Consider the following 24,967-nt stretch of genomic DNA (forward strand, 5'->3'; position numbering starts at 1 on the left):
ATACAGAGAAACACAACACAGAGATGGAAGAGAAGAAACATGGAAAGAAAGATACAAATAAGGTGTTAAATAAGGAAAAGATAGGGCCCCAAGAAAGAGAGAGAGAAATAGATACAGCCTTAGAAGCCATCCCTCCCCACTGAGGGCCTGGTTCCACATCAAGCACCCCCTCCCTGTCAGCCTCCTGTACCCAAGTTGTCCGTGACAATCAAAGAGCTCTGAAAGGCCTTGAGAGCATCGCCCACCAGGTGAATGAAGTCCTCCACGACCCGGAGCAGGTGCACAGAGCCAGGGGACACCTGGGGACACAGGATGTGTTTAAGGGTCCAGGATGGAGGTGGGTCATGGGGGAGGAAACCTAGAAGCCTAGCCCCTCACCTGCTGAGCATCATCCCACTTGTCCTTGTTTTCTGCATCCACCATGAAGCTCACCACCTGGAAGAAGCGCTGGGGAGAGAGCAGTGACTGTCAGGAAGTCTCAGCCCCAGGGATGACAGCTTCCCTATCTCAGCCACACTCGCCACCCCCAGCAGACTCTGCCATAGGGACCCAGACCCCCTCCCCCTTCAGTCTGGAGCTTCTGCACCCTCAGCCTTGCTTCCCTTCAGCAGGGCAGGAAGGTACCTGCACATCATCAGCTGAGGGCACATAGGTGGCCCTCTTGAAGGTGTCAGTGACATTTCTCAGAATGTCCACAGAGAAGAGCAGGTCTCCACTGTAGTAGGTGCGCCGGGCCAGCAGCTCCTGGAGGCTGCGCACCACTTGTGACATGCCCTCGCCTGCCAGCATGCGCTGCCCCTTGGCCAGGTGCTCCCGAAGCTGCAGTTGACAAGTGGGCTGCTGTCATCAGTGTCATGAGCTGGGACCAGTCCCTGGCCCATCCCACTCCAGTCCACCCACTGCTTGCATCAGGAGAAAAGAGGGGGGAAAGGCAGAGATGCTCAAAGGGACTCATGGGGAGACAGAGTTCAAGACAGAGACCCACAAAGAGAATCTCTAAAGATATTTTTAAAAGCCTGAAATAGAAATAGCTAGAGAAGGAAGATGCTCAGATGTACATATAAAAGATGATAAGCATGGTACAGGGATTGGGTACTCCCCTATCCCGAAAAGGTCATGCACCCTTTGCAGTTTAACTCACTCATTTTCACATTCTCTCTCTCTCTCTCTCTCTCTCTCTCTTTCTCTCTCTCTCTCTCTCTCTAACACAAGTTCCAAATGCAAACACACAACTAATACCAATGACAGTCAGACAAACAAGTACACACAGGCCATAATCTCTGACAACATTCTTACCCCAAGACAGGCCCTAAGCTTGGCACAGGGGGCACAAAAATAAATTCAATTCAGTCCCTGGGCATCAAGGAGCTCCCAGTCTAACAGGCAGGACACAGACATTCTGAAGAGCACTCATTACACTTAATGAAGGAAAAGCTGAGGGGCTGTAAGAATACAGAGGAAGGCACTAGAGATAAGGAAATACACTGGAAAGTTAGGCCTTGAGGTATGAATAGGAGTTGGCCAGACAAGAAGAGGCACAGCCAGGCAGAAGTGGGCACACATATATATGCCAAGGCACATGGGCATGAGTGGGAATCAAGCTCCCTTCACCCCCTGCCAGCATCTGGGGCAGGTCTTGGGTTGCCCCAGCCCAGCAGGGCACACTCACTGACAGGTACAGGTAGCGGTACTCGTGGGAGATGCAGCGAGCAAAGCTGGGCAGCCCCCAGTATGCCACGCCCTGGGCACTGAGGAGACAGCGGCGGCTGGCAGACCCTGCAGGGGACAGGACAGAAGGTTGGGGGTGGGGGCCAAGCTCTCACCCACTTCATTCCACACCTCAGGATGGAGGATCAAAGAGGCTGGAAACCCAGGAGGGGGCAGCAAGAACGACTGGGGTGGGGGCCTGAGGAGAGAGCTACCTGCCCCTCACCTGAGGCGTTGGGGGGACACTTGTTGTAGATGATCTCGCCAGCAGCTGCCTTCTTCCACGTCATCAGCATCACATACTCATCCCTGCACATCTCATGGAAAGCTGTGGGTACCATGAAGGGGCTCAGCCAGGCCCACATGCTTGTCCCCCAACCCCCAGGGTCCTGCAAGCAATACCTGGACACCTCTTCTCACTGCAGGGCTTCACCTCCTCTCCGGTGCCCTCACAGGGATAGCCCTGTGCGCCTGTGGCCTGGCACATGCGGAAGCGACGCTGCCAGCCTGTGTCACACGTCTTGGAGCACAGGCTCCACGAGTTCCATGGTCCCCACTTGCCATCTGTGGCTACAGGGGGGGGGGCATGAGTGACCCGGGGTGCCCCCAGGGCCAGGACAGTCACCTGCCGCCCTTGCCAGGACTCACCCGGGCACTCAAGATTGCTGCACTCGCGGGTGTCAGTGAGGGCACCCGTACACGTGGCCCAGGCTGGACCCGCCACGCTGCACTTCCGACTGCGCTGCTGGGTCCCATTGGCACAGGATGCCGAACACGGGCCCCAGGGCCCCCATTCTAGCCACTGGCCTTCCACTGCATGGGGAGACACAAACAGGGGTGGCTGTTGAGCAAGGGATGTGGGAACTGGCATGGGCAGAGCACCGCAGGGAGATGGCAGAGCCTGCTAAGCACTGAGACTTGAGCCAGGTCAGACCCACTGGATGGGGGGGTTGATGAAGGGGAAGAGGGGGCTGGGGTGAGCAGGTGGTGCCTGGGCTGGGTCCTGCCTGCTTGTCACCAGCTCCAGAAACACAGGGCACCTCTCCACTCTGCATGGAGGCATATGTTCTCTTTTGGCTAGGGAAATGGGTCACCTTCTGATTAATCTTTGTCTACACTTAAGGCCAGCTTTGTGCCCCCTCACCACTCAGCTGGCCATAAGCACCAAAGTGCTATAAACAGAAAAGGTAGCCCAGGGCTTAGGGAAAGGGGCACTGGCAAGCAGCCCCCACTGGATGGGGTCACAATGTGCCAATTCTAACTCTGCTGGGTGAGGTCACCTCCCACGCTGACAGTCTCCCCATGCTTGGTCAAAGTTCATAGGGCCCCCCAGGGGCAGGGCACTGGACCTGACTGTCTCCTCTAAGACTCCCGACCCCCACCCGGCTGGGCAGCGCCCGCCTGGAAGCCCACGGGCGCTACTGACCCGGGCAGGCAGCCATACTGCAGAGCTTAGTCTGCAGCTCAGGACCCTCGCAGGCCTTGCCGCCGTGCTGGGGGGGCACGCAGGTCCGCATCCGGCTCCGGGACCCCCGCCCGCAGCTGCGGGAGCACAGGCTCCAGGACCCCCACTCCTCCCACACGCCGTGCACTGCAAGGAAGCACGTGGCCGGTGGCTGGGCCGCACCTGGGCCCCGCCCACTGCCCATCCACCCACCAATCAGGAGCTCTGGCAGTTCTGCGACCACTCCTCATTGGCTCTGTCCTGGGCCCCAGGACTCCATCCTTTGGGGGATGTGGATGACACAGGTTTATAGTCCAAACTCACACAGGACACCCAGACAGGGAGACTAGAATCAACCCAGAAGGGGAGCCAGGGGTCCTCCTCTCCTGGGAGCACAGAAAAGCCCAGGAAAGAACTCAAGATCTACCCCCACCCTACCCTAACTTATCCCTCCTCACCCCTCCCCACCCCCAGACCCAGAGCAGGAAGTTGACACAGCAGGCCTGGAGCACGAGAAGTGTCCCTCTGCCCCCAAGTGCTCGGACACACAACAGACAAGACCCTCTATATGGACAATGGTACAAAGCGCTCACACTCCAGAACACAGCTTTGCCCCAGCCCTTTGCAAGCTCCTGCCACAGCCCCATATATCAAGACCCCTTCCCAGGTAGCCCTACTTGAGTTCCACAGCGGGAGCTAGCCAGCCCTGGGCACCACTGCATTCCCTCAAGGCATGGAGAGCAAGACTGGCAGGAGCTGCTCCCCCTCAGACTCCCTGTCCCAGGCAAGCACATGCACATTCTGGACTCCATGCTGCACTGAGGAAGGCTTCAGGGTCTATGGGAGGCTCCCTGGGGAATGGGATGGGGAATTATAGGAGGGAGGGGATGGTCAGGAAAGGTTTCCTTGTTTTTTAAAGGGCATTTGTCTTAGATCTTGAAGGACAGACTGAATTTTGATAGCCCAGGTGTGGGGGGTTGGGGGATAGGACTAGAATGAGGAAATGCAGGGAGGCAGGAAAGTGCAAGGGGTGCACGTGGAGGGCGAGGAGGGTAAAAAGAAAAGCCTGATTACCAGGCCTTAGACATCTGTGTCCCCAGTGCCCTGGGTGGGGCTGGGCACAGTATGGGGGACAGTCAAGTTTGCTGAATGAAAGTAGGCAACCATCTCTGGAAGATTAACTTGCCCAAGTCCCAGGCTGGACATAACCTGGCAGGCAGACCAGTCGGGGAGGGTGGGCGTACCTGGGCAAGTGGCTGAATTGTTGCAGGGCCGGGTCTCCCGCAGGGGCCCGCTGCACAGGGTCCCATAGGGGGAGGACACACAGGAGCGGGTCCGCACCTGCAGACCCTGCCCACACGTCAGGGAACACACGCTCCACGGGGACCACTCCTCAGCTGCGGGGTCACCTACAAGAGAGGGACAGTGTCGGTGGCAGGGGGTACCTTTCAAGCACTCAGTCTCATAGGAATCCTCCTACCCTGACCCCAAGTGACAGGCCCTTTAGGAGGCAACCCAGCCCTGCCCACGGGCCTCACATGGCAGAGAGATGCGACTGAGCTCAAGGACACAGACACAGACGGGCACACGCCAAGCACACATGCTCTCAGATGCCACACAGTCGGGCTCCCGCCACAGAAGAAGGGAGGCGGGCCCGAGTTACCTGTCTGCGCCAGGTATACCCCAGGCTCATCCGCAGACCTTGGCCACTGGGTTTTCACCTTTGGTTCCTCTTCCGGCTCCTCACCTGGAACACGGAGGTGGTGGCAGGGGCTTAGCCAAGGCCAGCTCTGTCCTGCCAGAGTGGCACAGAGGAGGCAGCGTTGCTCGCCCTCAGCCTGAGGGTCTAGAACCAACTGTAGGTGATGCTGAGAGAGCATCACATCCTGCCCCACTCCACCATTTTACAGATAAGGAAACTGAGGCTCAGAAGGCCACACAGGACTCGTCCACAGCCTCACAACTATCTTTTCCTCCTCTTGCCTCAGGCTGACTAGGGGAGACTGGAGAGGAGTGGCCGCTCAAATCAATGAGCTCTGGGAGACTTCTATGCCAAGTGCTGTCCACACCTGCTTCCTTTAATCCCCCCCTTGGAAGTAGGGACCCCCATCTCTATTTAAAGGTGAGGAAACTGAGGACTAGAGAGAGAAAGTGACCTGGCTAAGACCACATAACTTGGTGAGCTTGAAACCTAAGCTCTTTCCCTTCACAGGGTTGACTCCTAGAGCTGACAAACACCCAAGCTGGGCAGCTGTGACCACCCCCCAAGCCTGCCTCTAGGACATAATTCACACCAAGCCATGGGCTGGGTCTTGGGCCTGGATTTGGCTCCCCAAGCAGCACTGGACTATGACCTGGAGGCGCAGGTCAGAAGGCTGTTCCTCTGAGACCCAAGGGCTTAGAGTAGGTCCCTGCATCCAGCAGACCCTTCTTCCCACTGTCCCTTTGGCCAGGAGAGCAGCAGTCCTCCAGGAGGTCGATGCCGCCTCCCAGGGTTCTTGGATGCCCTGATTTATGTGTCTGGTCCAAGCCTTGGAAGCACCACTAGTGCTGGATGAGGCGCTGGGAGCTCCCATTCTCCAAAGCCAGGCCCTCCTGCTCAGATGAGCTCATCCAGACCCTCCCCCATGATTGGGTAGTAGGGATGGGGGCAGACATGAATGCAGAGGGGAGAGACCCAGCTGGGCCAGTGGGACTGGAACAGCATTTGGGGACAGGGCTCAGCCCAGACCAGAAAGTACTCCTCTCCCCAACCCTCAGGCCCTCTCCTAAGCCATGTCAGCACAGAACAGGCACTCTGTTTGAAAGAACCCAAGAGGGTTGTACTCTTCCTGGCCCCTGCTGTGCAATCCAGGCTCTGGATCAGAGGAAACGCTCTGAGGAAACCTGCTGTCCAGGAGACCTTCAACTGCCACTCAGCCCAGCTCCTAGTCTCATCGACTCTGGGGCCCTTCCTGCCACTTCAGCCACTGGTGTTAAGACCTGCTCTACATCATCCCTTGAACTTCTCCACCACCTCTGAAACCTGGACCTCCAGGCAACCCTGGATCCCAACTGGGCAACAGATGCTGACCAGCTGTGTGACCTTGGACAAGTGTCTCTCTCTCTCTGACCCCATTTTTGCCTCTATGAAACAATTTTTTGAATACTCCCTGACAGTAGTCCACCAAGCCCTTAGCACATTGCTTGGCACATGGCAACTGCTCAGGAGGCAGGAACTGTCTGGTTTATTTTTACCATCTCCCCTCCCCTCCCAACCGCCACCCCTTCTGCACCCTCACATGGCACCTTTCAGCCCCCAGGCCTCCTCCCTTTGAACAGCATTTGCAGTGTCTCCTGGCCTCAGTTTGGGCCCTGTCTCCATCAGGACCACTGAGAAGGTGCACTGGTGACACGCCTGACAGCTCCTGAATCCGCACACCCAGCCTTTCCACCACGCCCGCTCAGCCAGTCTCCAGCCCCAGAGCCTGGTGACAAGCTGCCTTCTCCACGCCCACCCCCAGGCTGCTGAAGAAACCCACAGCCGTGCCAACTGGCACCACGACAGATTCAGGGCTGCACATCCGCTGGGAGCCCAGGCTGCTCAGCAGCCTTCTCGGCTCCCTGCCTTCGCCATTCCCCACCTTGGCTGGCTGCACCCGACCTCAACCTCTCTCCTCAAGCCCATCGCCACCCACCCCCTCAGCAGCAAGCTCTGTTACAGAGAAAGCAGAAGCTATGATCCAGCACCCCAGCCCCCGCTTCTTGTCCCACCCCTCCAACTCCCAGCCTTTCCTGCAGATCTCCTCACAAATGCCAGCCCCTCAGCCGGTCCTGCGTCCCACTCCTGTGTGCTCAGGAGGGCTCCATCCATTACCCCCCCCTCCCATCAGCATCCCGTTAGCATTTTCTCCTCCCCGAAGCCCATGAACGCATTCAGGCCTCCTCCATTCTGGGGGGAAGCCTTCTTTGGCCCCCCTTCCTCCTCCAGCTACTGCCCTCTGGCTTCCCTTGGACATCAATGAATGGTTCACAGCTGGCACTCCAGTTTCTCACCTGCCACTCATGTCCTTGCTCAAATGTCACCTCGCCTGATAATCCACTGCAGTTTAGCTTCTGACCACATCTTTATACTGAAGCCATTCTTGACAAAGTCATCAATGCCCTCGTGGCGGCTTAACCCTACGGACACTGTGTAGGCCTCACCTCACTTGACCCCTTGGCAGCATTTGGCCCTGTTGACTCCTCTGCCTTGAAGCACTCCCTTGCCTGACTCTCTTGCTTTCCCCCTGCCACTCTGGCTCCTCCGTGCCAGGCTCCCTCCTGGCCTACCTTCCCGCTGCTTCAGGCATTCACACTTTGTACTGTTCTCATTGCACACTCTGCATCCTTCTCCAGGCTTAATTAACCCCTCTGAATGGCTGTTCCAAGTCATTATCCTCAGAGCCCCCCACCCCACCTCCTGAACAGGTCTCCCGATGAAGGGCCTTCAAACTCAGCATGTCCAAGATAGGACCATCATCTCCTCTCAAACCTCCACCTGCGTGCTCCCCACCCTCTTTGCCTGGAAAACTCCTATTTGACTTTCAAAACCCACCTCAAATGACCTCTCATCTGTGAAGTCTTCCTCATCCCCACTCCACAGGCAGAACTGGCTACCCCCTCTTCTATGTGCCCTCTCATCAGAGATGACTCCCTCTTTGGACTGTCTGAACCCCCCACCCCCACCCCTCCCATGAGCCCTTTGAAGGAATCTGGCCCAGGGAAGTATCAAAAACGCCAATGAACAGGCTGCTCCTAGCTTCCTCTCCCTGCAACCTCACGGGGGGTGGGGTGGGGGGCTGGTTCCTGGAAACAGTCATTTACAGTCTTAAGTATTGGCTCTGCCCAGCAGCCCTCCACCCATTGATTATGGAGATGCCTTCAGCCTGTTGCAAACCCAGCCAAGAGTCCCCTTAATCCAGCTCCTGCTTCGGTCTTTTGACCATCATCATGTCTGTAACAGACCCCCCACCAGACTGGCATCTAGGAAAACCACCAAACAGGAACATGTGACAGACCAGCCTGGCTTGCTTGCCGTGGACTCGCACGGCTTCCTGTGGTGTCCAGTCCTCTACTAACCACTTGCCAGCTGTCTGCGGGCCAGCCCCACAGTACAACCAGAGGTGATGGTGGTGGTTGCTGGGACCCACCCTAATGGAGAATCAGAACATGTCCAAGGTCCCCTTGAGTCCCTCTCCTAACCTCCTGGGCTGGGCCAGAGAGGGGAAGAAACAAGTCACCCCACAGAGCTGGGGACTGCACTGCCTGCCTTCCCCACACCCCCACCTCCCTCAGAGGAGTGGCCAGCGATTTATTTCTCCCACGTGTGAAAGCCAGTTCTCCTTGAAACAGAAAGAAGACAGAGAAGGCCAGAGGTGTCAGAATAAACAAATGTTCATTCAGCATCTATCATGTGCAGGCTCTAGATGCTCAGGGCATGGAACAGGGGGGTCTGAGAGGAAGCTGAGCCAAGAGGACAAGGAGGGATCCAGGAAGGAGTGCGAGCGCCCCAAGAACTCCCGAGTGTCCCATCCAGTGAGCCCAAGGCCTTACTGGGCCAGGGGCTCTGAAGCTCGCAGGCCTGCCATCTATCGGTTTTCCCACCTGGCTGCCTGATGTGAGCACAGATGGACCTGCTGCTGCCTGGGACAGGCTTCCCGGATCAAACCTTGGATGGTTCTGTTTTGTTTTGAATAAGGTGACATTTACTGCACAACTGCTATGTGCCAGTTACCATGCACTACATCACCTTACTTCATCCCCATTAGGATGTGTTCCCCCACTTACGAGTAAGGAATGAGGCTCCAAAGTCTCACACTGGAGAGAAGCTGATGGGGATTCAAACCGAGGCCTGTCTGACTCTGGAGGCCAGGCTTGCTCCACTGAACTGCACTGGCTCTGACTAAATACAACTCAATTTGGACCTCCTCAGAGACACCTTTCCTAATTCCTATGAGTCCCCAAGTCACTCCCTTGCCCAACCAAAGCTCCTTAGACTTGCCTCTATTATCCTGTTTTCACACCACTTTCTAATTGTTCCTATGTATACCTACCCCCCTCAACCCCCCACCTCAAGGTGAGCCTGATTCTCCTCTGTAGTGTCCAAAGTGACTGTCTAGGAGTCTGGCTCCAGACACACTCTCCTGCTGAGGAACCTTCAGTGGCTTCCCACTGCCACAGCCACAGTGCCAACCTCTGAGCCTGGCAGGCTCTGGCCCCCACTGGCCTATCCGGTCCTGTCCTCCCCTCCCCACCAAGCAGCCAAACACTCTGGGGGCCATATAAAGAGTGGGAAGAACATAGATTCGGGGGCCAAGCAAACGCAGGTCTGATTCCCAACTCTGCCAGTCTTGCTGTGTGCCCTTGGGCAAGCTGTCTCGCCTCTCTGAGCTTAAAAATCTTCAACTGATAATAAAGATGACACTTCCTACCACAGGTTCACTGTGAGAATTCAAGAAAGCAAGAGATATGGACCACCTGGAGCACAATAACCTTCCAATAATAAGGAGCTGCCACCCTTTCTTGTTTTTCCTTGAATATCCAAATATTTTCCTCCCTCTATCTGAATCTGCTAATGGTGTTTCTTCCCCTTGGAATTCCCTTCTTCCACATCAATCTGCCAACATCTTCTAGATGTCAAATGCCACCTCCCCCAGGAAGCCTTCCTAGGCTGGCCACACAGCAGTTTGGGTATGTTGGTCCCTTCTCCTGTGGCTTAGGCCCCAGGCTACCTCCTGTTGCAGCTCTCATGGGCCCTGAGGGAGGGTCTCAATCTCCCTCTCCCCTCTTGTACAGAGGACCTAGCTCTGAGCAGCTAGACACAAGACAGGCATTCAGCAAACACAGGCCAGATATCCTTAAGGGCTCTTCCACCCAACCACACAGGGGCCATTCTTGTCTCACCCCTGACACTGGCAGGCAGTGTGGGCACAGGCTCTGCCATTTGAGCAGGACTGCCGACCCTGCCCCCCAAACTCCACATAATCCAAACCCCCCCTTTTGTTGTGAACTTGTGAAAAAATAATCATAATCATCACTTCCACTGAGAGAGCAGTGCAGTTTATAAAATAGTCCCCAGGCTCTCTGCATCCTCCCTGAGGCTGCCCCAGAGCCCTGAGTAGGCACCAACTGATCCCCTCCGCACATGGCTCCCCGCCTCAGCAGTGCTTCTTGTTCCCCATAGTGCATCAGAATCCCAGGGGTGCAGGGACACAGGGAGGTGGCTTTTGAAACTTCCAGTCTCTACTGCTACAGTTCAGTACAAGTGGGTGTCCCTATGAGACCAGGAACCTAGCTAGAATGCAAATCCCCTTCCAATGACCTCCTCCCCAAGCTGCTGGCCTATCTGCCCAGCCTCCCAACAAAGCTAGCTGGGTCCCTGCTACCACCCCCACATGGCCAGGAGCTCCTCAAGAGCCGGGACCATGTCTGATTCACCCTGTCTCCCTCATCTCCCCAACATCCAACTTCTTGCTGCCTTACTTAATGCCCTCGGCCATCTGAGTAAGGTCCTAGTGCTTTCGGGTGGCAGTCAGAGCCTTGGTCCCGTCTCCCACCTCTGCAGGGAGTACTACCGTCCAGTAAGGCCATTCTACGTATCTCCCAGTACCTGACACGCTCACACCTATATGCCCCTGCTCAGGCTGTTTCCTCTACCTTGGAAGCCCTTTCCCCGATGGGGTTTCCCAAAGCATGTTGACAGGAGATGACTTGGGGTGGCTCATAAAGTGCCATTAAATAACACTGGATCATTGATAGAGAATCGTATCCCCTTTCCAAGTCTCTTTTAATTAGGGTGACTATTTGCCAACTTGCCTGAGATAGTCCAGATTGCACTGGCGCCCTGGTATAATTAACAGTACCCCTTACCCCCTTTATAACCTCATAAAAGTCCTAGTTTGGATGATGAATTATAGGGTACTTTCCTTTCATCTTTCCAAATGTACGAAAGATGAAGTCCCTGGGTTTCCCAGACATTGACCCCTCCCCAAGCACATGCTGATTTCTCTTTCTAATAAATTGAAAAGAGAGATGAATATTTTGCTAGAATTTGCTAATATTTCTTTGTTTTCACTGTTGCTTATCCTCTATTTCAAATAATTGTTATACTTTTTCCCTTTATGATATGAAATTTCTTTTTAATAAAATGAATTTTAAAAGCAAGTCAACTTAAGGAAAAATTTCACAGGCTAGTGAATTCCTATTCATGCCTCAAAACCCAACCCAGCTTTGCCTTCTTTAGACGGCCTTATCACCCCTTGACAACAGCACAAGTATGACATCATAGCTACTACACTAAATTATGACAATAGGCAACTATTTATTAAGGATTAACCATGTGCCAGGCACTGTGCTAAATAAGCACCTACCCACGTTCTCTTGCTTAATCCTCGCTATCATTCTGTGGAATAGCTCTACCACCCCCATTTTATGGGTAAGGAAATGGGGGTGAAGAAACTCGCCCATAGTCACACAGCTAATCAGCGGTGGGGTTAGGCATTGAAGCTGGGGTTGGGTGACTTCAGCCTGTGGGCTTGACCACTGTACACTAGTGGTCACTCCCCCTCAACAGAGGGCAGAAGGGGTGTCTGGTCCACCTCGAATCTCAATCACTCTGAGGTGGCCCCAGGCCTAGCCCAAACTCCACTCTGATAAAGACATGAAGATGTGAGTGATGGATGTGCCGGGCCTCAGCCCCTGCTGAGATGACTGGGGGAGCCTGTGCCCACCTCTCCATCCCGTGAGAGAGCACAGAGCTCCAGCAGCACATATCTGGGCCAGAAGGATCTTCTGGGGAACACACTGCATTTGCCAGGTCTTCCTCCAGCCCACCCGAGAGGCCCTGCCTACCCGATGTCTGAACCCTACCTAGACAGGCAGGTAAAGCCCCACTTCCCACCACCAGACCAGGCTGGCTAAAAGCAGGCCCTGAGTGCTGAGAGGAGAAAGGCCCACCTAGGACTGGGCTGGGCAGGTTGAAGGCAGCTTCCTTGAGGAGACAGGGCTTGAGCTGTGCTTAGAAGGATTCAGAAGTTCGGGACAACTAAGGGCAAAGAACATCCCAAATGAAGGAAACCCAAGAAAAGTCAGGGAGGCAAGAAAGCAAGGAGTTGAGGGGCCAGAGAGGAGCCTTGGCTGACAGGGTAGGAGATAATTAGAGGGAAAGCTGGAAAGCACTTGGCAGCTGAGTCCAGGGTGGGGCTAGAATGCCAGGCTGAGGAGTTTGGGCCACAGTGAGGAGTCCCTGGGGGCTGTATCAGGGAAGTGATACACAGAGAACTGGGGGTCCTGAGTTTCCAAGGGGCAGCATCTCATCTAAGTCACACAGGATCAGTGACAGAATGGGGATTTGAACCAGCTCTTGCCTCCCAGGCCTGACACTCAGGAGAGCCCAGGCTCACCTGATGGCCATGATTCAGGAATAGAGCCTAGATGGTAGGGAGGATAGGCTAGAAGCAACCAGCCCAGGGTGGGACAGGAAAGCAGGGACTGTGACAGAGGAGGGAGGGGGATTGCAAGAGTCAAAGACACTTACTCCCAGGTGACCCTCCTCTGGACTGGAGGGTCAGTGGCAGGAACTGCAGGCTGGTGGTGACCCCAGGAGCTAGGCTTTGCAGCCGGCTCCACCTCTGCAACCCACCTTCCTGCCCCGTCCTCAGCCAGCCTCCGTACCAGTCCTCTACAAGCTCCTTCCCGCCTGCCTTCTCCCCTTTCTTCCTTTCCCCACACTTAACAGATTGCAGCAGCAAGATGGCACAAATTTATGGCTCAACTCACCAAAAATAACAAGAGATCTATCAAAGGCAGTTTGCGTGAAATTAACAGGCGCCTGTACACTCTTGTCAAATGCACTCGGTTCTGAGGCGAGTCCAGCCACTCTGCTTTGCCACTGCCCACCAGTTCCCAGCCTCATCAGCTCCCAGTAACAACCAGCCCCACCCCACTTGACTTGCCATTGATCCCCCTTGGGGTGTCCCAGAAGAGATGAGCACAGCTTCCTGCCTCAGTACCTAGCAAAGGGGCCATGAAGGTCCTGGGCTTCCTGTTCACCGCCATCCCTACTAATCTTGTGCTCAGTCTGGCAGCTCTACGTGCCTGCCAGCCGGTTCCCCTACAGTTTGTACATGTGTCCAGCTGGCCCGTGGGAAGGAGGTGAAGAGAGGCATGGAGATTAGGCCAAGGGCTTGGCAAAGGTAGTGCTGCCACCAGGCGCAGAGTGCCCTGGGCCCTGATGATGCCGCTGGCCCTCAGACACTCCCTGCCACACAGAACAAACTGAGTCTTGCCCCAGAGAGACTGTGCAAAAGGAAGGAGGGGGCAGAGAAGAAGAGTCCTTTGCATACAAGGGGAGAGGAAGAAGCTGTGCCAGCCCAGCTGTGAGCCCCAATGTGCTGTGTGAGCCCACTTATGATGGCTGCAACTCCCTCACAGGGCCCTCCTGCAGGCAAGCCCACGGAGCAGCCTGGAAATGTGCCAAACAGGACAAGGGGCATGAAGAGAGGCCAGGCTTGGGAACAGCTGGAAGCCCAGGCTCCCTGCTCAGAGATGAAACCAGGCCTCATGTCCAAGGACAATCATCATCGTCTAATCCTCACTCATCCTCAGTCATAGAGGCTGCTGCAGAGTCTCTGATGATGGTAGGGACAATGGTACCCTTCCCATATCCAGTCCTCTCTGATTCCTAAAGACACCCAAGTTACCAACCAACTCCTGCTTCCGGCTTCAACCAAGCCCAGCTGGCATCTCCTGGCTCTGTGCTTCGCATGGCAGCCTGCCCAGATGGTGCTGCCCAGGAGGGCAGAGCTTTGCTTCGTCCACTACAGATTACTGGGCTGTGGACTAGAGGGAAAGCTAGACAAAAGAACCCACCCTCTGCTGAACATGATGAAGGCCCCCACAGAGTGACGGGAAGTGACAGCCAGTCTGGAAGAGCCATAAACCTCCTGATATATGCCTGGTACTCTCTACAGATGTTCGACAAAGAGGTGAAATTCAATTTCTTCCTGCAGGCACTAAATCCCAGGCCAGCCTCCAGGGCCTGTAACCTGCCCACGGCCTAGCTGTCACTGGGACAGCTTCATTGACCACTGTTGATAGGCTAAGCTGGCCTAGGAGAGGCCAGAGCAAGGCCACTGGGCACTTGTCATGGTTGGGCATGATGCCAGATGTCTCATGGGGGAGGCTCAGAAGTCCCTCCCCCAAAGCACTGATGCCCACAGGAGAGCCTCTGCCTCCTTATAATACTCTCAGTCAGATCCACATGCCCCCTCTTACTTATATCCCTGAACGACATCCTCATGATAGTCGGCCAGCACCTGTCATCCCAAATGGGAAAACTAAAGGAACTTTCTGTTAGTATCAAAGCTGAGAACCAGATCCCAGATCTGCCTCCCTCCCACCCCACTCCCTGCCAGGGCCCCTGGCTAGTCCTTTGCCAGCACTGTTCAGCAGTCACGCAGCTGAGGCGCTTGGGGCCTTGAAGCAGCGGGAAGGAGGGCTGGCAGAAGGGAGCTGGGTTGGGAGCAGGAGCAGGCAGGACTCAAGGGCTCAGGGAGCTTTTGCCCAGTCAGCAGGAAGCCGTAGCAGCTGGCAGCCTCGGTCCCAGAAGACATGGGCCCAGAGCGGGGAGGCAGTGGACGCTGGGAGCTGAGCCAACCCAGCCCTCCAAGGCAAGCTCGAAGCTTGGGCCTCTTCACCCAGCCACATTCTTCTGCACCTCCTTGTGCCCTGACCCTGGGGCCACTGCCAAAAATCAGTGACCCATGTGGGCAGGAACACAGCCCTGCTCCCTGCCTACTCCAGTCTCCAGGCAGACTTGTCAACTTGCAGTGCCAGGGCCTTCCACAGTCACTCCCAGCTTTGGGGCTTTGTACACACTGCTCACTCAGCCCTCAATGCCCTCACCACCCCTTTGGCTTGGCTCGCCTCCACTTGTCCTTCAGATTCCTGCTCCTGTTCACCTCCTTCAGGAAGCCTTCTCTGACTGCCCGATTAGGCGGTCCCCTCCCTGGGTTTACCACGATGCACTGTCTGATCTGTGCCCCCATTCATCCACCCAGACTGCAAACTCTTCAAAAGGGTGTGATTCTAATCCATTTCGGTGACCCCAATATCTAGACAAGGCAGGACACTGAGGGGACATGGGTGAAGGGCCATATGAATGGCCCTGGGACCTGCCAAGATGAGCACCAGCAGGCACCAGCAGCCCCCTGGACACAGGCACCCCACCCAGGCCCCGCTGAGACTCACCATATCTCATCTCAGTTGTAAACAGGTCATTGCTGCTCCCTGAGGGCAAATCGGCCTCAGCAGAAGGGGCTGGGCCCCCAGGCACCAGGGCATTGGACAGGGTGTGGGCAGCAGGGGGGCCTGGAGGTGTGGTAGTGGCAGGGCTGGCCCCTGCCTCACCTGGGCAGCTGCAGCCCGGCTGGGCAAAGCCGCAGGCCCTGCCGGCAGCCCGACCACACTCCTCACTCCAGCGGCAGAGCACACCGCAGGTGAACTGGCTGGAGTTGTTGTTGTTGATGAGCAAGACCTCAACGAAGCGGAAGGCCAGGGCCGTGGGTGCCAGCAGGCGCCGAGCTTCCGAGGGCTCAGCCGACAGGCACAGCTGCACGAAGTTCTTGTCGAAGTGTAGGAAGGTAAAGGGGCCTGAGCCACCGCACAGCTCCAACCCCGCTGCTGCCTCCTCCTCCTCCAGCCGCCCCACCTCGGACTCCGCCGGGGCCACCGCCTCCTCCAGGCTAGGCCGCAGGCAGGTGAAGTTGACCAGGTAGTGGTCCAGGGGCAGCAGGCGGGGCGCAAAGTGGGTGCACACCTCCTCCTGGCGGTTGAAGCGCAGGTAGAGGGAGTACTTGGTGGGGTCAGGATTCTCCAGAGTCCAGGAACAGCCCGAGGCGATGGTGGGAAAGAGGTCCTGCAGTGAGAAGGCCCCGTAGAGCACACCAGAGGCCAGGGCAGAGCAGGCACTGGGGTCGGGGTCGAAGGCGGCGGCCAGGCGCAGGGACAGAATCACAGATAGTAAGAGGGGACAGGCTGGGGTCATCCTATGTCCCTTGCCCTGTGGAGAGAGACAGTGTCAGTGGCCCCAGGCACAGTCAGCATGGGCTCTGAATCTCCTACGGCTAAGCTGTAGGTAGTGGGCCTCACGGTTAAGACCACCTGTATGGTCTTGGACAAGGGAGCCTCTCTTTCCTTACCTGTAAATGAAGACACTTGGGAGAGTGCCTGGAATCTTGTACGTAAACTCTTTAAAAAACATGCTTTATTGTTCTTACCATTGTCCTACGGTCCTTGGTCGGTCCTATCAACCACAAGCATCTCAGCTTGACAGTCAGACCCAGCCCCATCCCCACCACCCAGTGTATGCTCCCCAGAACTGTTGCTCTCAGTCGCAGTGTGTCGTGATCCGCTGTGGGGCGTGTCATGCGTAATCCAGCAGTAATTGTCAAAGCGGCGATGTTTGACAACGATTTGCTTTTTTATAAATCAGAGCAATTCAAGGTTATTCCCGGAACACTTGCTTTACTGAGTGGGAGAAAAAGGGGAGGCGTTATCACCAGAGAGCCAGGGACTGCGCACAACCCGAGCCATGTGCATGGGAAGGCGTTGCAAGTATGAACGTCAAGAGTGTGGCTGCTTGGATTTCCTGGTGGAAATAAACAGGAGAGGCACCTGCAAAATGGGTGCAGTAATTCCTCTCAAACTTTTCTTCCCCTCCCGCCATGGGGTTATCTTCCAAGACCTGGCTCAGGACTCTGACTCCCAGTGAGGTCACCATGCCATCTCCCTGCTCTTAGCTCCCACAGCTTTGGGGTTGAAAGTCTGCACTACTCACTCATGACCACTGACCCTTGCTATGTCCCGAGGGCTGGTTCACACATCTCTTGAGTCTTCAGGTTCCTAAGAGTGGAAACCAGAGTTCACTGATTTCCACCCTCCCCCCCCAAAAGTGATGCCCTAAACTGAGCTCCCAGCAGCTGCGAATGTCCTCCAGGTGTGGGAGGACACCAGGGACGAAGCCCAACCGTGACAGATATATCAGGCAGTCGGGCCACCAGCCATACCCATGGCCTGCTCAGCCCCACTTCCAGCCCTGCCCCCGAAGCGATCTGCACTGCCTCCTCCTCCATGTCCACAGCACAGCTTACAGCACTGGATGGGCCCCTAGAGCCTGCTTGTTCCACATTAGAGGAAAAAAGATGAGGCTCAGAGAAAGGAGGCAACTTCCTCAAGATCACACAAGAGTATCCAAGCTGGGACTGGAGTCCAGGACCTGAGGCCCCCGCGTGGGTTACTCTTTTACCCATCAATAGCCTCTTGCTTTGTCCCCTTCCCTCCTCAGGCTTCATGCCCCATGGACAAGCCATTAGTTCTGGGAACTAAATCACAAACATAGGAAAATACACAGGTGTGGCTAGATTTTTCCAAGACAAAGCTGCTCCCCTGGGACAGATATCCCGTCAGTTGTTCAGGAGTCTAAATAGTGGTCGGAGGTAAGGGGGCAGGAATAAGAACCCCAGAATTCCAACCCCTGTGCGGCATCCACAGAGCTCCTCACTGCCCCAGATCCCACATGCTACAGCTCTGAGCCAGGCCCAAGCCCTGGCCACAGATAAGCACTTGCCCCTCCCCAGCTGAGCACTAGGCAGTCCCATTTATTGGGAAGGAGCCATCCGCACCCTCCTCCAAAGACCCCCCTGGAGTTTTTCAGCAGAAACCAAAGAGGCTGTGTCTCTACTGTCGCCCCAAAGCTGAAAAAGGAACCAGACCCTTGGTCTTCCCCACCCCACATCATGCCTGTCCTAAACTGTTCAGCCTGCCCAGCCTGCTGTGGCACCAGCAAAGCCAGTGACTGGTGATGAGTGACATCCAATCTCCCCACTGCCCCCAATTATTTTTAAGCACACTGCAAAATTCAGGCCATGGCTGGGCTCAGCGGAGGGAAGGTGGGAGCTCATTATAACTGGCCTCACTTACTCCACTTAGAGCAGGTGGGGAATCTCCCCACACCAACACACATGAGCCTGAACATCCCTGTGCCCTGCAGGCATGCAGACAAAAGCATGGATGCATAGATGCATATTTAAACAGATGATCACAAGCATTCTGCATGTGAAAAGATACACACGCACATAGATGAGTGCAAACCACTGACGCATGAATTCACATGCACACAGGGCTGCACACATTCACATGCAGGAAGGTGTAAAGGGCCAAATGCTTATTCACATATGCAGAGATGCAAATGTACTCTTTAGTGTAAACACACACAGGTATTTGGTTCTCTGAGGCTCAGCATAGGACAGCTAAGTGTCAGGCAGGATCTGACCTGCTGCTACTTCCTTTGTGTTCCTGGAGCCTCTTGGGCCTCTGCTGCTCCCTATTCCCTAGCCCTGACCCACCAAGAAGCACTAGGTCCACAACCTTCAGAGCCACAGCCTGGCATTCCTAGAAGTGAGGCCCTCTTAACCCAAACCCCTCCTCTACTTGTCTCCTTCAGACACCCCCTTCACATCAATTCTAGAATTTCACCCTGAGTATGTATAACCCTCACTGTTCCTGTTGTGACATAAGACTTTTTAGGAACCCTTCTTTATATTCCTCCCCACCCAAAAAATAAGGCGAGGAGCCCAATTTCAAGCTAGGTCAGAGAGAGCCACCCCTGGGAGGGGACCTAGAAGAATCCTGGCCTCGAAGGCAGCCTGAGTGCTTATGAGCCATGACTAAGCACCCTGAGCCTCAGCTTCCCACTCTGTGGAATGGAACCCTGCCCTCAGTATTGCATACATCTCAGTCGGCCTCACAGAGGCTGGCACAGAGAGGGTGCCCTTTCCCTCCTCTCAGAATCTCACAGACTCCCCCTCTCTTTTCTGCTGAGGTCAACTGCTGCCTCTGGGAAGGCTCTTTGGGTTGAACCACAAGAGTAGCTTTGCCACCTACAAGCCCACAAACCCCTCCATGCACAAGAGCTAAACAGAGAGGCACGGAGGTCAGCCATGAGGAGGCATTTCCTGGATCAGGAGGTTAATGGAGAGAATAATGAAAAGGCCTCCTCCCTCGGGACCTCCCTGGGCTGAGATGGGTGAGTTGCTGGATGGAGTAATCTCAGTCTCAGGGACTCCCGCCCTCCTCAGGCTACCTTCCCCGCATGCCTGCCCAGCAAGCCTGGGAATCCCACCCTCTGCCCAAGCACACTCAGGCCCCCTTGCTCCCAGATCCTCAGGCTTGCCCTGGCTCTGGCTTCCCTCCCTTCTGCACCAATGAGGGAACCAGAGGCTTTTGAAGCAACTGGAAGGGCCGAGACAAGACTGGTGTTGAGAGGGGAGGAGAAGGTAGCAGAGCAGCGGGGTGGGGCATCGCAAGTCAAGGGCTGGAGTCTCCGGGGATCCCCAGGATCAACCCCAGCCAGCTAGGAGCAGGGGAGCTGGGCTGCAAGGAGCCGGAGCCCAGCCACAGTCAGGGGAAGGGCGGCAACTGGGGGAGGGGGCTCGGCAGTTTATCCACCTGGCAGCTCCAATTTGCCCGCCTGTCACTCACCCTCCACCTCCCTGGTGCTCGCAGCGGGTTATACCCAGGCGGAAGCGGGCTGAGACCCCCAGTCAAGGCCTCTGAGTCTCCCGAGCACGCACCTGCGGGGATGGGAATGGGAGCAAGGTCCTCAAGGACCCCTCTCTCGAAGCTCTGGCATCCAGGAAGGGGCACACCCTCCATCCAGCTTCTGAGCTAGTGGGCAGGATCAAAGGGAGGAGGCAACCGCCCCCCCCCCAGGGTGGCCCCTCCCTCAAGACTGGCAGAAAAAAACGCTCCACCTCTCTCACGCGAGGGTCTCTCTGCCCCTCAGGGAGCCTCCCGCACACCATAAGGAGGGGGAGGGGCGGCCCCCCAGCCCTGCCAGGCGGGTGTCGAGTAGGCGGCGGGGGAGGGGGCGGTGACTCAGCCGCCCTCCGCCCGCCTCCCCGGAACTTTGCAGCAGCTGGAGCCACCGTTGCTACAGGAACCGAGAGCTTTTGTTCCCCTATGTCAGGGCTGCCAGGGCAAGAGGGAGGCTGCCACTCCCAGGTGGGATCCAGGCCTGGCCACACTGCCCATAGGACTTCCAGCCCAACAGAATATCACAGATTCGAGCCCCCTTACCCCGCCCTTCACTCATGCCAAAGGCAGGTTTCTTCAAACTCTTGGGGCCCTCAGGTCAGGTCGCCCCCTAACTCTGATCTGAAGCGCTAACGACCCAGAAAAGTTCCTGATGACATCTGATCTCCTGGGTGGGGGAGGTAGAGACGTCTCTTTGCCCCGTGTGCTCCTCTGTGACTGATTGCCCACATAGGCCCTCCCTAACAGGTGGCCTACCTCAGGGGACCTTGATTTGGGTTTCTTATCTGCGCTTATCTCACCTGCCAGCCTCTACACCTGAACAAGGACCTCAGGGTCCCTGACCAGAGCTGATCCCAGAGTGGGCCAGTGGGATGCTGAAGGATGGGAGAGGGAGGGGGCAAACTAACAGTCATAGGCTCTCTGGACCCACTATGGGGGACTGCGGTATTTTCTGGCTTTATTATCCTGGGAGTTGTAGTGAAGTCACTAGAACCTGTTCTGCATTTCTCCTCTGGGACTAGAAGCGTTAGAGAGGGGCCTGACCTTGGCCTTGAAGAGAAACAACCCAACACATCTACTTTTGCTGAGCATTGTTAGGTGCCATACCCTCTATAAAATCTAATTTCATTCTCCCAGCAACTATGAGATAATTATCATTGACCCATTTTATAGAGGACTGACTGAGGCTGAGAAAGGTCATGTAGCTTGTCCAAGTCACACACCTTTTGAACCCAGGTCCTCTGACCAAAAGCTGAGTACCTAACTACTTACTCAGTTCCATCACCTAGGGGTTGGAAGGAGGAAAGAGGGCAGAGACAAGCCAGGACTTCAGTTTGGTGCATACCTAGACCTATTCCTTTCTAAAGTGTTGGAGGGTGAGGAGAGAGCAGAAGAGGGGAGGAGAAGAAGGGAAATCTCTGCCAGTCTTGGTCCAGGGAGGCCCTTCTCTCATGCTTCCACCACCACCAGAGCATACCCTGTACTGAGTCCACACTGACTCCCCACCACTGTGGCAGTGTGATGGGCACTCCCCAGGTGCCTGCTCTGTTCCAGGGCCAGGTAGACTCCCCCACTGCCTACTCCATGCCCAAGCCTGACAGAGCCTAGCTCCATCCCCACCCCCCACACAGATAGAAGCTTCCTGGGGACACCTGCCCAAGCCCAGACAAGCCCAATCAGACTATCTCAAATCTAGGGGCCAGTCCTGCTGGTCTATGCCTGATGGATCAAAAGGCTCCTGAATTGCTACTAGGATGAGCCCTCTCCTCCACCCCCCGCCGGAAGTAAGTGGCCTGATGATCAGAGCTGTTCCAACAGGGCTAGTACAAGAGGGCACCCGGCTTTGCCCACCAACCTCCTCTCCGCAGGGACTTCCCAGCGCTAGTCCCGCAGCCACCAATGCTGCTCGGGCTGCGGAAGCCTGGGGCTGCCCACTGAAGAAAAAGGGGCAGCGGGTCTAGTGTGGGCGGGCAGGGGGCGCCAGAGGACGCCCAGGGGCCCGGCCGGCAGCTGGCAAGGCGGGCGGGCGGGCAGTAGCTCCTGGCCCGGGAGCCCCTCCCCCCGGCGACACCAGACCCTTCGCCCGCTCCGCACCCGCTGCGACTCGGAGGACTTCCCTCGGACCCAGGCGACCTCCCGAGTGGCCGCCAACTCCATACCCTACAACCCCCTCCCCCGCCCACCATGCCAAGCCCCCAGGACTGTGGGAGGGCGCGTTTGGTGCCTGGCTCTATGCCCCGGGGTGGGAGGAGAAGGATGGGGGTGGACAGGAAGACTCCTGCCAAAGATGGACACGGGAGCCAGGGATGCAGGACCAGTCGAGATCCTGGCTGGAGAGGAGGGGGCTCCGAGCAGACGTGGGGGACACGGCTCCAAGTCCAGGTTGAGGGGGAGGGGACTTGCAGCAGAGATTGGCGAGGGATAGCGAGACTCCGGACAGATGGGGGGGAGGGGGCAATCGGACAGAAATAGGAGGGGAAGCATGGTCGGGGTACCGGCGTGGGGAAAGGCAGTAACTACGGGCAGAGATGAAGTGGAGGAGAGGAGCAGAGTCCCGGCATTCAGCCGAGGAGGGAGGATTAAAGGGAGCGACACGGTCGGTCGAGCTGTAGGTTGGAGAGAGATTCTAATAAAGGTGGTGGGGGGCGCACTGCCCAGATCCAAGCTGAGATAGGGAGAGGCCGGAGACTGCGATGGGGGTAAGGTTTAAGTCAGGACTGGGCAGGTGGCGGGGGGCTTTAGCAAAGATGGGTAAGGGGGAGGGGGCAGAAAAGGGACTCACCACACATAAAGGGGACCTCGGTCCCAGGCTTGCAAGTTCCCAAAGAGATGAGAGTGGGTAGGTGCCGAACGAAGTCAGTTCGGGCAGCGGAAAATTCAGCAGAGATGGGAAGGGGAGCGCCCGAGTGCGGGCCGGTGCGGAAACTCCGAACCACGCGGGGAGGGCTCGGTGCGGGGCCGGATCCGGGTCTGGGGCCGAGCACTCACCTGGGCGCCGTCAGCAGCAGGAGCGGGGACCGGCGCTGGCGGAGGCGACCAAGGGGCGCAAGTTTGCCATCCCTAAGGCGGGGGCCTGGCCGAGCGCGGAGTAGCTCGTAGCAGCCGCGCCGAGGGCCGAGGCTCCCGATCCGCGGAGCGGCGGGTGCAGAAAAGGCGCCGTGGAGCAGCGCGGGGCGGGCTGGCGGGCGCCGGGCCAGGCGCGGGCTCCTGCCGCCGCCCCCCCCCTTTCCCCGCCGGATCACCGTCCGCGTCTCGCACCGCCTCCTATTCGTGGGCGGCGGCCGCAGCCTCGGACTCTGAAAACCCGCGCCGCATCCTCCTCGGTCTTCAAGCGCCGCCGCCGCCGCTGTCGCTGCCACTGCCTCCTCCGCCGCTGAACCGGGTTCCTCCGGCCGCTCCGGCCGCTGACCGCAGCGCGCGCCGGGCCGAGTGACGGCCAAAGCTGGACGCGGCGCCTGCGCGGGCCGGGCCCGGGAGGGGGCGCGCGCCGGGCTCGGCGAGAGGAGCTGCCGGAGAAGGGGCGGGGGGCGGGGGCGACGCGCCCAGCCTCTTGTTAAAGGGGGGAAGCAGCGCCAGCCGAGCCTGGCGCTCCCTCCCCTCCCCTCCCTGGGCCCCAGGCGCCGGCGCGGGAGAAGCCCCGGGTAAGCCCCCTCCCAGCCCTCGGCCTCCAGGACCGCAGAATGAGGCGATCCATGACGCCCCTCCAATGATACCCTAGGCGCGAGGCATCTCATTCAGCCAGGGTCTCAGGGGCTCTGGGGACTGAAGCATTTGTCCACGCCCCTCCCCCATGTACTCTGCAAATTGCATATCCCTATGCATGCAGGTGCTACTCCTGTGCGCTGAACTTTGCTTATGCTTATGCATACAAGTGCTTTATATGTGCACTGCAATGTTGACTGGCTCTGTGCATGCAACTGCTACACACATGCACAGGATGTTTACACGTGCTCAGGTCCTGAATGCATGTTGCTTGTTCCCGTAGATAGGGATGCTATTTGTGTACAAGCTTACAAGTGCCACATATGTGTTGAGTGCTGTGAGACACTTGTATGTAGGAGACACATATGTACACTGCAGTGTAGTGTGTTTGGTGCATACTCTGGTGTAAATTCTGCAATGTTGCATGTCCCTAGGCACGGGGATGCTACACGTGTTCAGTGTGTTTCATGTGTTTCTCAGTGCCTGTCTAATCCCACAAGTGCCTTTCCTTGTGCCAGGGGCGCCCCCATGTTGCATCTGTTTGTGTAGAAGCAGCAGAAATGTATAGACCTGCCCCATCCTGGCATTCTGCCTGGGGACATTTGGGTTGGGCCAGAGACCACATGGCAGAGGCGGCACCCGGGGAGATGCCCATGGCTCAGGGCCTGGTTGGGTGGTTTGTGGCCTGGGCATGTTGCCACCAGGAAGATGGGCAGACCAGGGACACACCACTTCGGCCAAAGACAAGTAGGTTAATCAGATGGCTCTGGTCAGAGGAAGAGCCAGCAGGGGGACAGCTTTGCAGTGAGGGTGAGATGGTTTCAGGAACCCTATGTTTTGAAGGTTCTCTGGCCAGGAAAGGGCCAAACCTGGGGAACAAGGAAGCTCTCAGTCCACCCAACCCAACCCCACTTCTCCCCTGAAGCCCCTTGAGTTGTGTCACCCTGGAGAGAGGGACAAGATGAGAGGACTTCACCCTCCCCAGGGCAGGACCAGGAAAAGGCAAAAAGAAAAGCCCCTTATCCCCTCCCTTTTTTCCCTCCCCCTCCAGTAGTCTATGACATTTGTTGTGAGTTATTGTGAGAGATTATCGACTTTAATGGAAGGAGGTAATAAGGGGCGATGAAGGAATCTCACCCGTCATCTTAAAAGGGAATTTATGAGGCTGTAAGAGGCAGGGAGGAGGGTTGGCACCTTTCCTTTCCCATCAGGAGCCCAAGGAGGCCTGTGCCTTGGGTCTAGCACTGGCAGGCAGGGCTCCTGGGTTCTTTTGAGCATCTTCAAACACACTCCCTGGTCTCTGGGTTTGGAGGCTCAGCCCCTACTGTGAAAGCCAAGCCAGACAGCTTGCCATCTGCATGGTGTATTGAGAGCCATCCCAAGGGCAGCAGAAGATACCAGACCTGCTTATTTGGGCATTGTGAGGGGCAGTAGGATTGCTGGGGTTGAGGCCTTAAGGAGGTGGACAAAAATGCGGGGAATGATTGGGACATGGAGTAC

General features: G+C 56.6%; 1 protein-coding gene across 8 annotated transcripts in view; it reads right to left on the reverse strand.

Annotated features, from left to right (window-relative positions):
• ADGRB2 (adhesion G protein-coupled receptor B2) overlaps positions 1 to 22,885 on the reverse strand; it is a 35,360-nt gene extending 12,475 nt beyond the window's left edge. For 5 of the 8 annotated variants that reach the window (XM_090268993.1, XM_090268990.1, XM_090268992.1 and 2 more), the window contains exons 1-12: positions 22,754 to 22,885; positions 15,422 to 16,232; positions 4,815 to 4,898; positions 4,396 to 4,560; positions 3,134 to 3,298; positions 2,356 to 2,520; positions 2,110 to 2,277; positions 1,934 to 2,035; positions 1,670 to 1,776; positions 625 to 819; positions 379 to 447; positions 191 to 299 (exon numbers count right to left, since the gene is read on the reverse strand). In XM_090268993.1, the coding sequence (XP_090125119.1) occupies positions 191 to 299; positions 379 to 447; positions 625 to 819; positions 1,670 to 1,776; positions 1,934 to 2,035; positions 2,110 to 2,277; positions 2,356 to 2,520; positions 3,134 to 3,298; positions 4,396 to 4,560; positions 4,815 to 4,898; positions 15,422 to 16,217 (2,125 nt within the window). In that variant the 5' untranslated portion in view covers positions 16,218 to 16,232; positions 22,754 to 22,885. The remainder of the gene's footprint in view (positions 1 to 190; positions 300 to 378; positions 448 to 624; positions 820 to 1,669; positions 1,777 to 1,933; positions 2,036 to 2,109; positions 2,278 to 2,355; positions 2,521 to 3,133; positions 3,299 to 4,395; positions 4,561 to 4,814; positions 4,899 to 15,421; positions 16,233 to 22,753) is intronic. The other 3 variants (XM_090268991.1, XM_090268995.1, XM_090268994.1) reach the window with 3 other exon arrangements.
• Between the last annotated feature and the right edge of the window lie 2,082 nt (positions 22,886 to 24,967).

This window comes from Furipterus horrens, unplaced genomic scaffold, assembly GCF_987537825.1.
Source record: "Furipterus horrens unplaced genomic scaffold, mFurHor1.1.pri manual_scaffold_3, whole genome shotgun sequence".
Taxonomy (NCBI): domain Eukaryota; kingdom Metazoa; phylum Chordata; class Mammalia; order Chiroptera; family Furipteridae; genus Furipterus; species Furipterus horrens.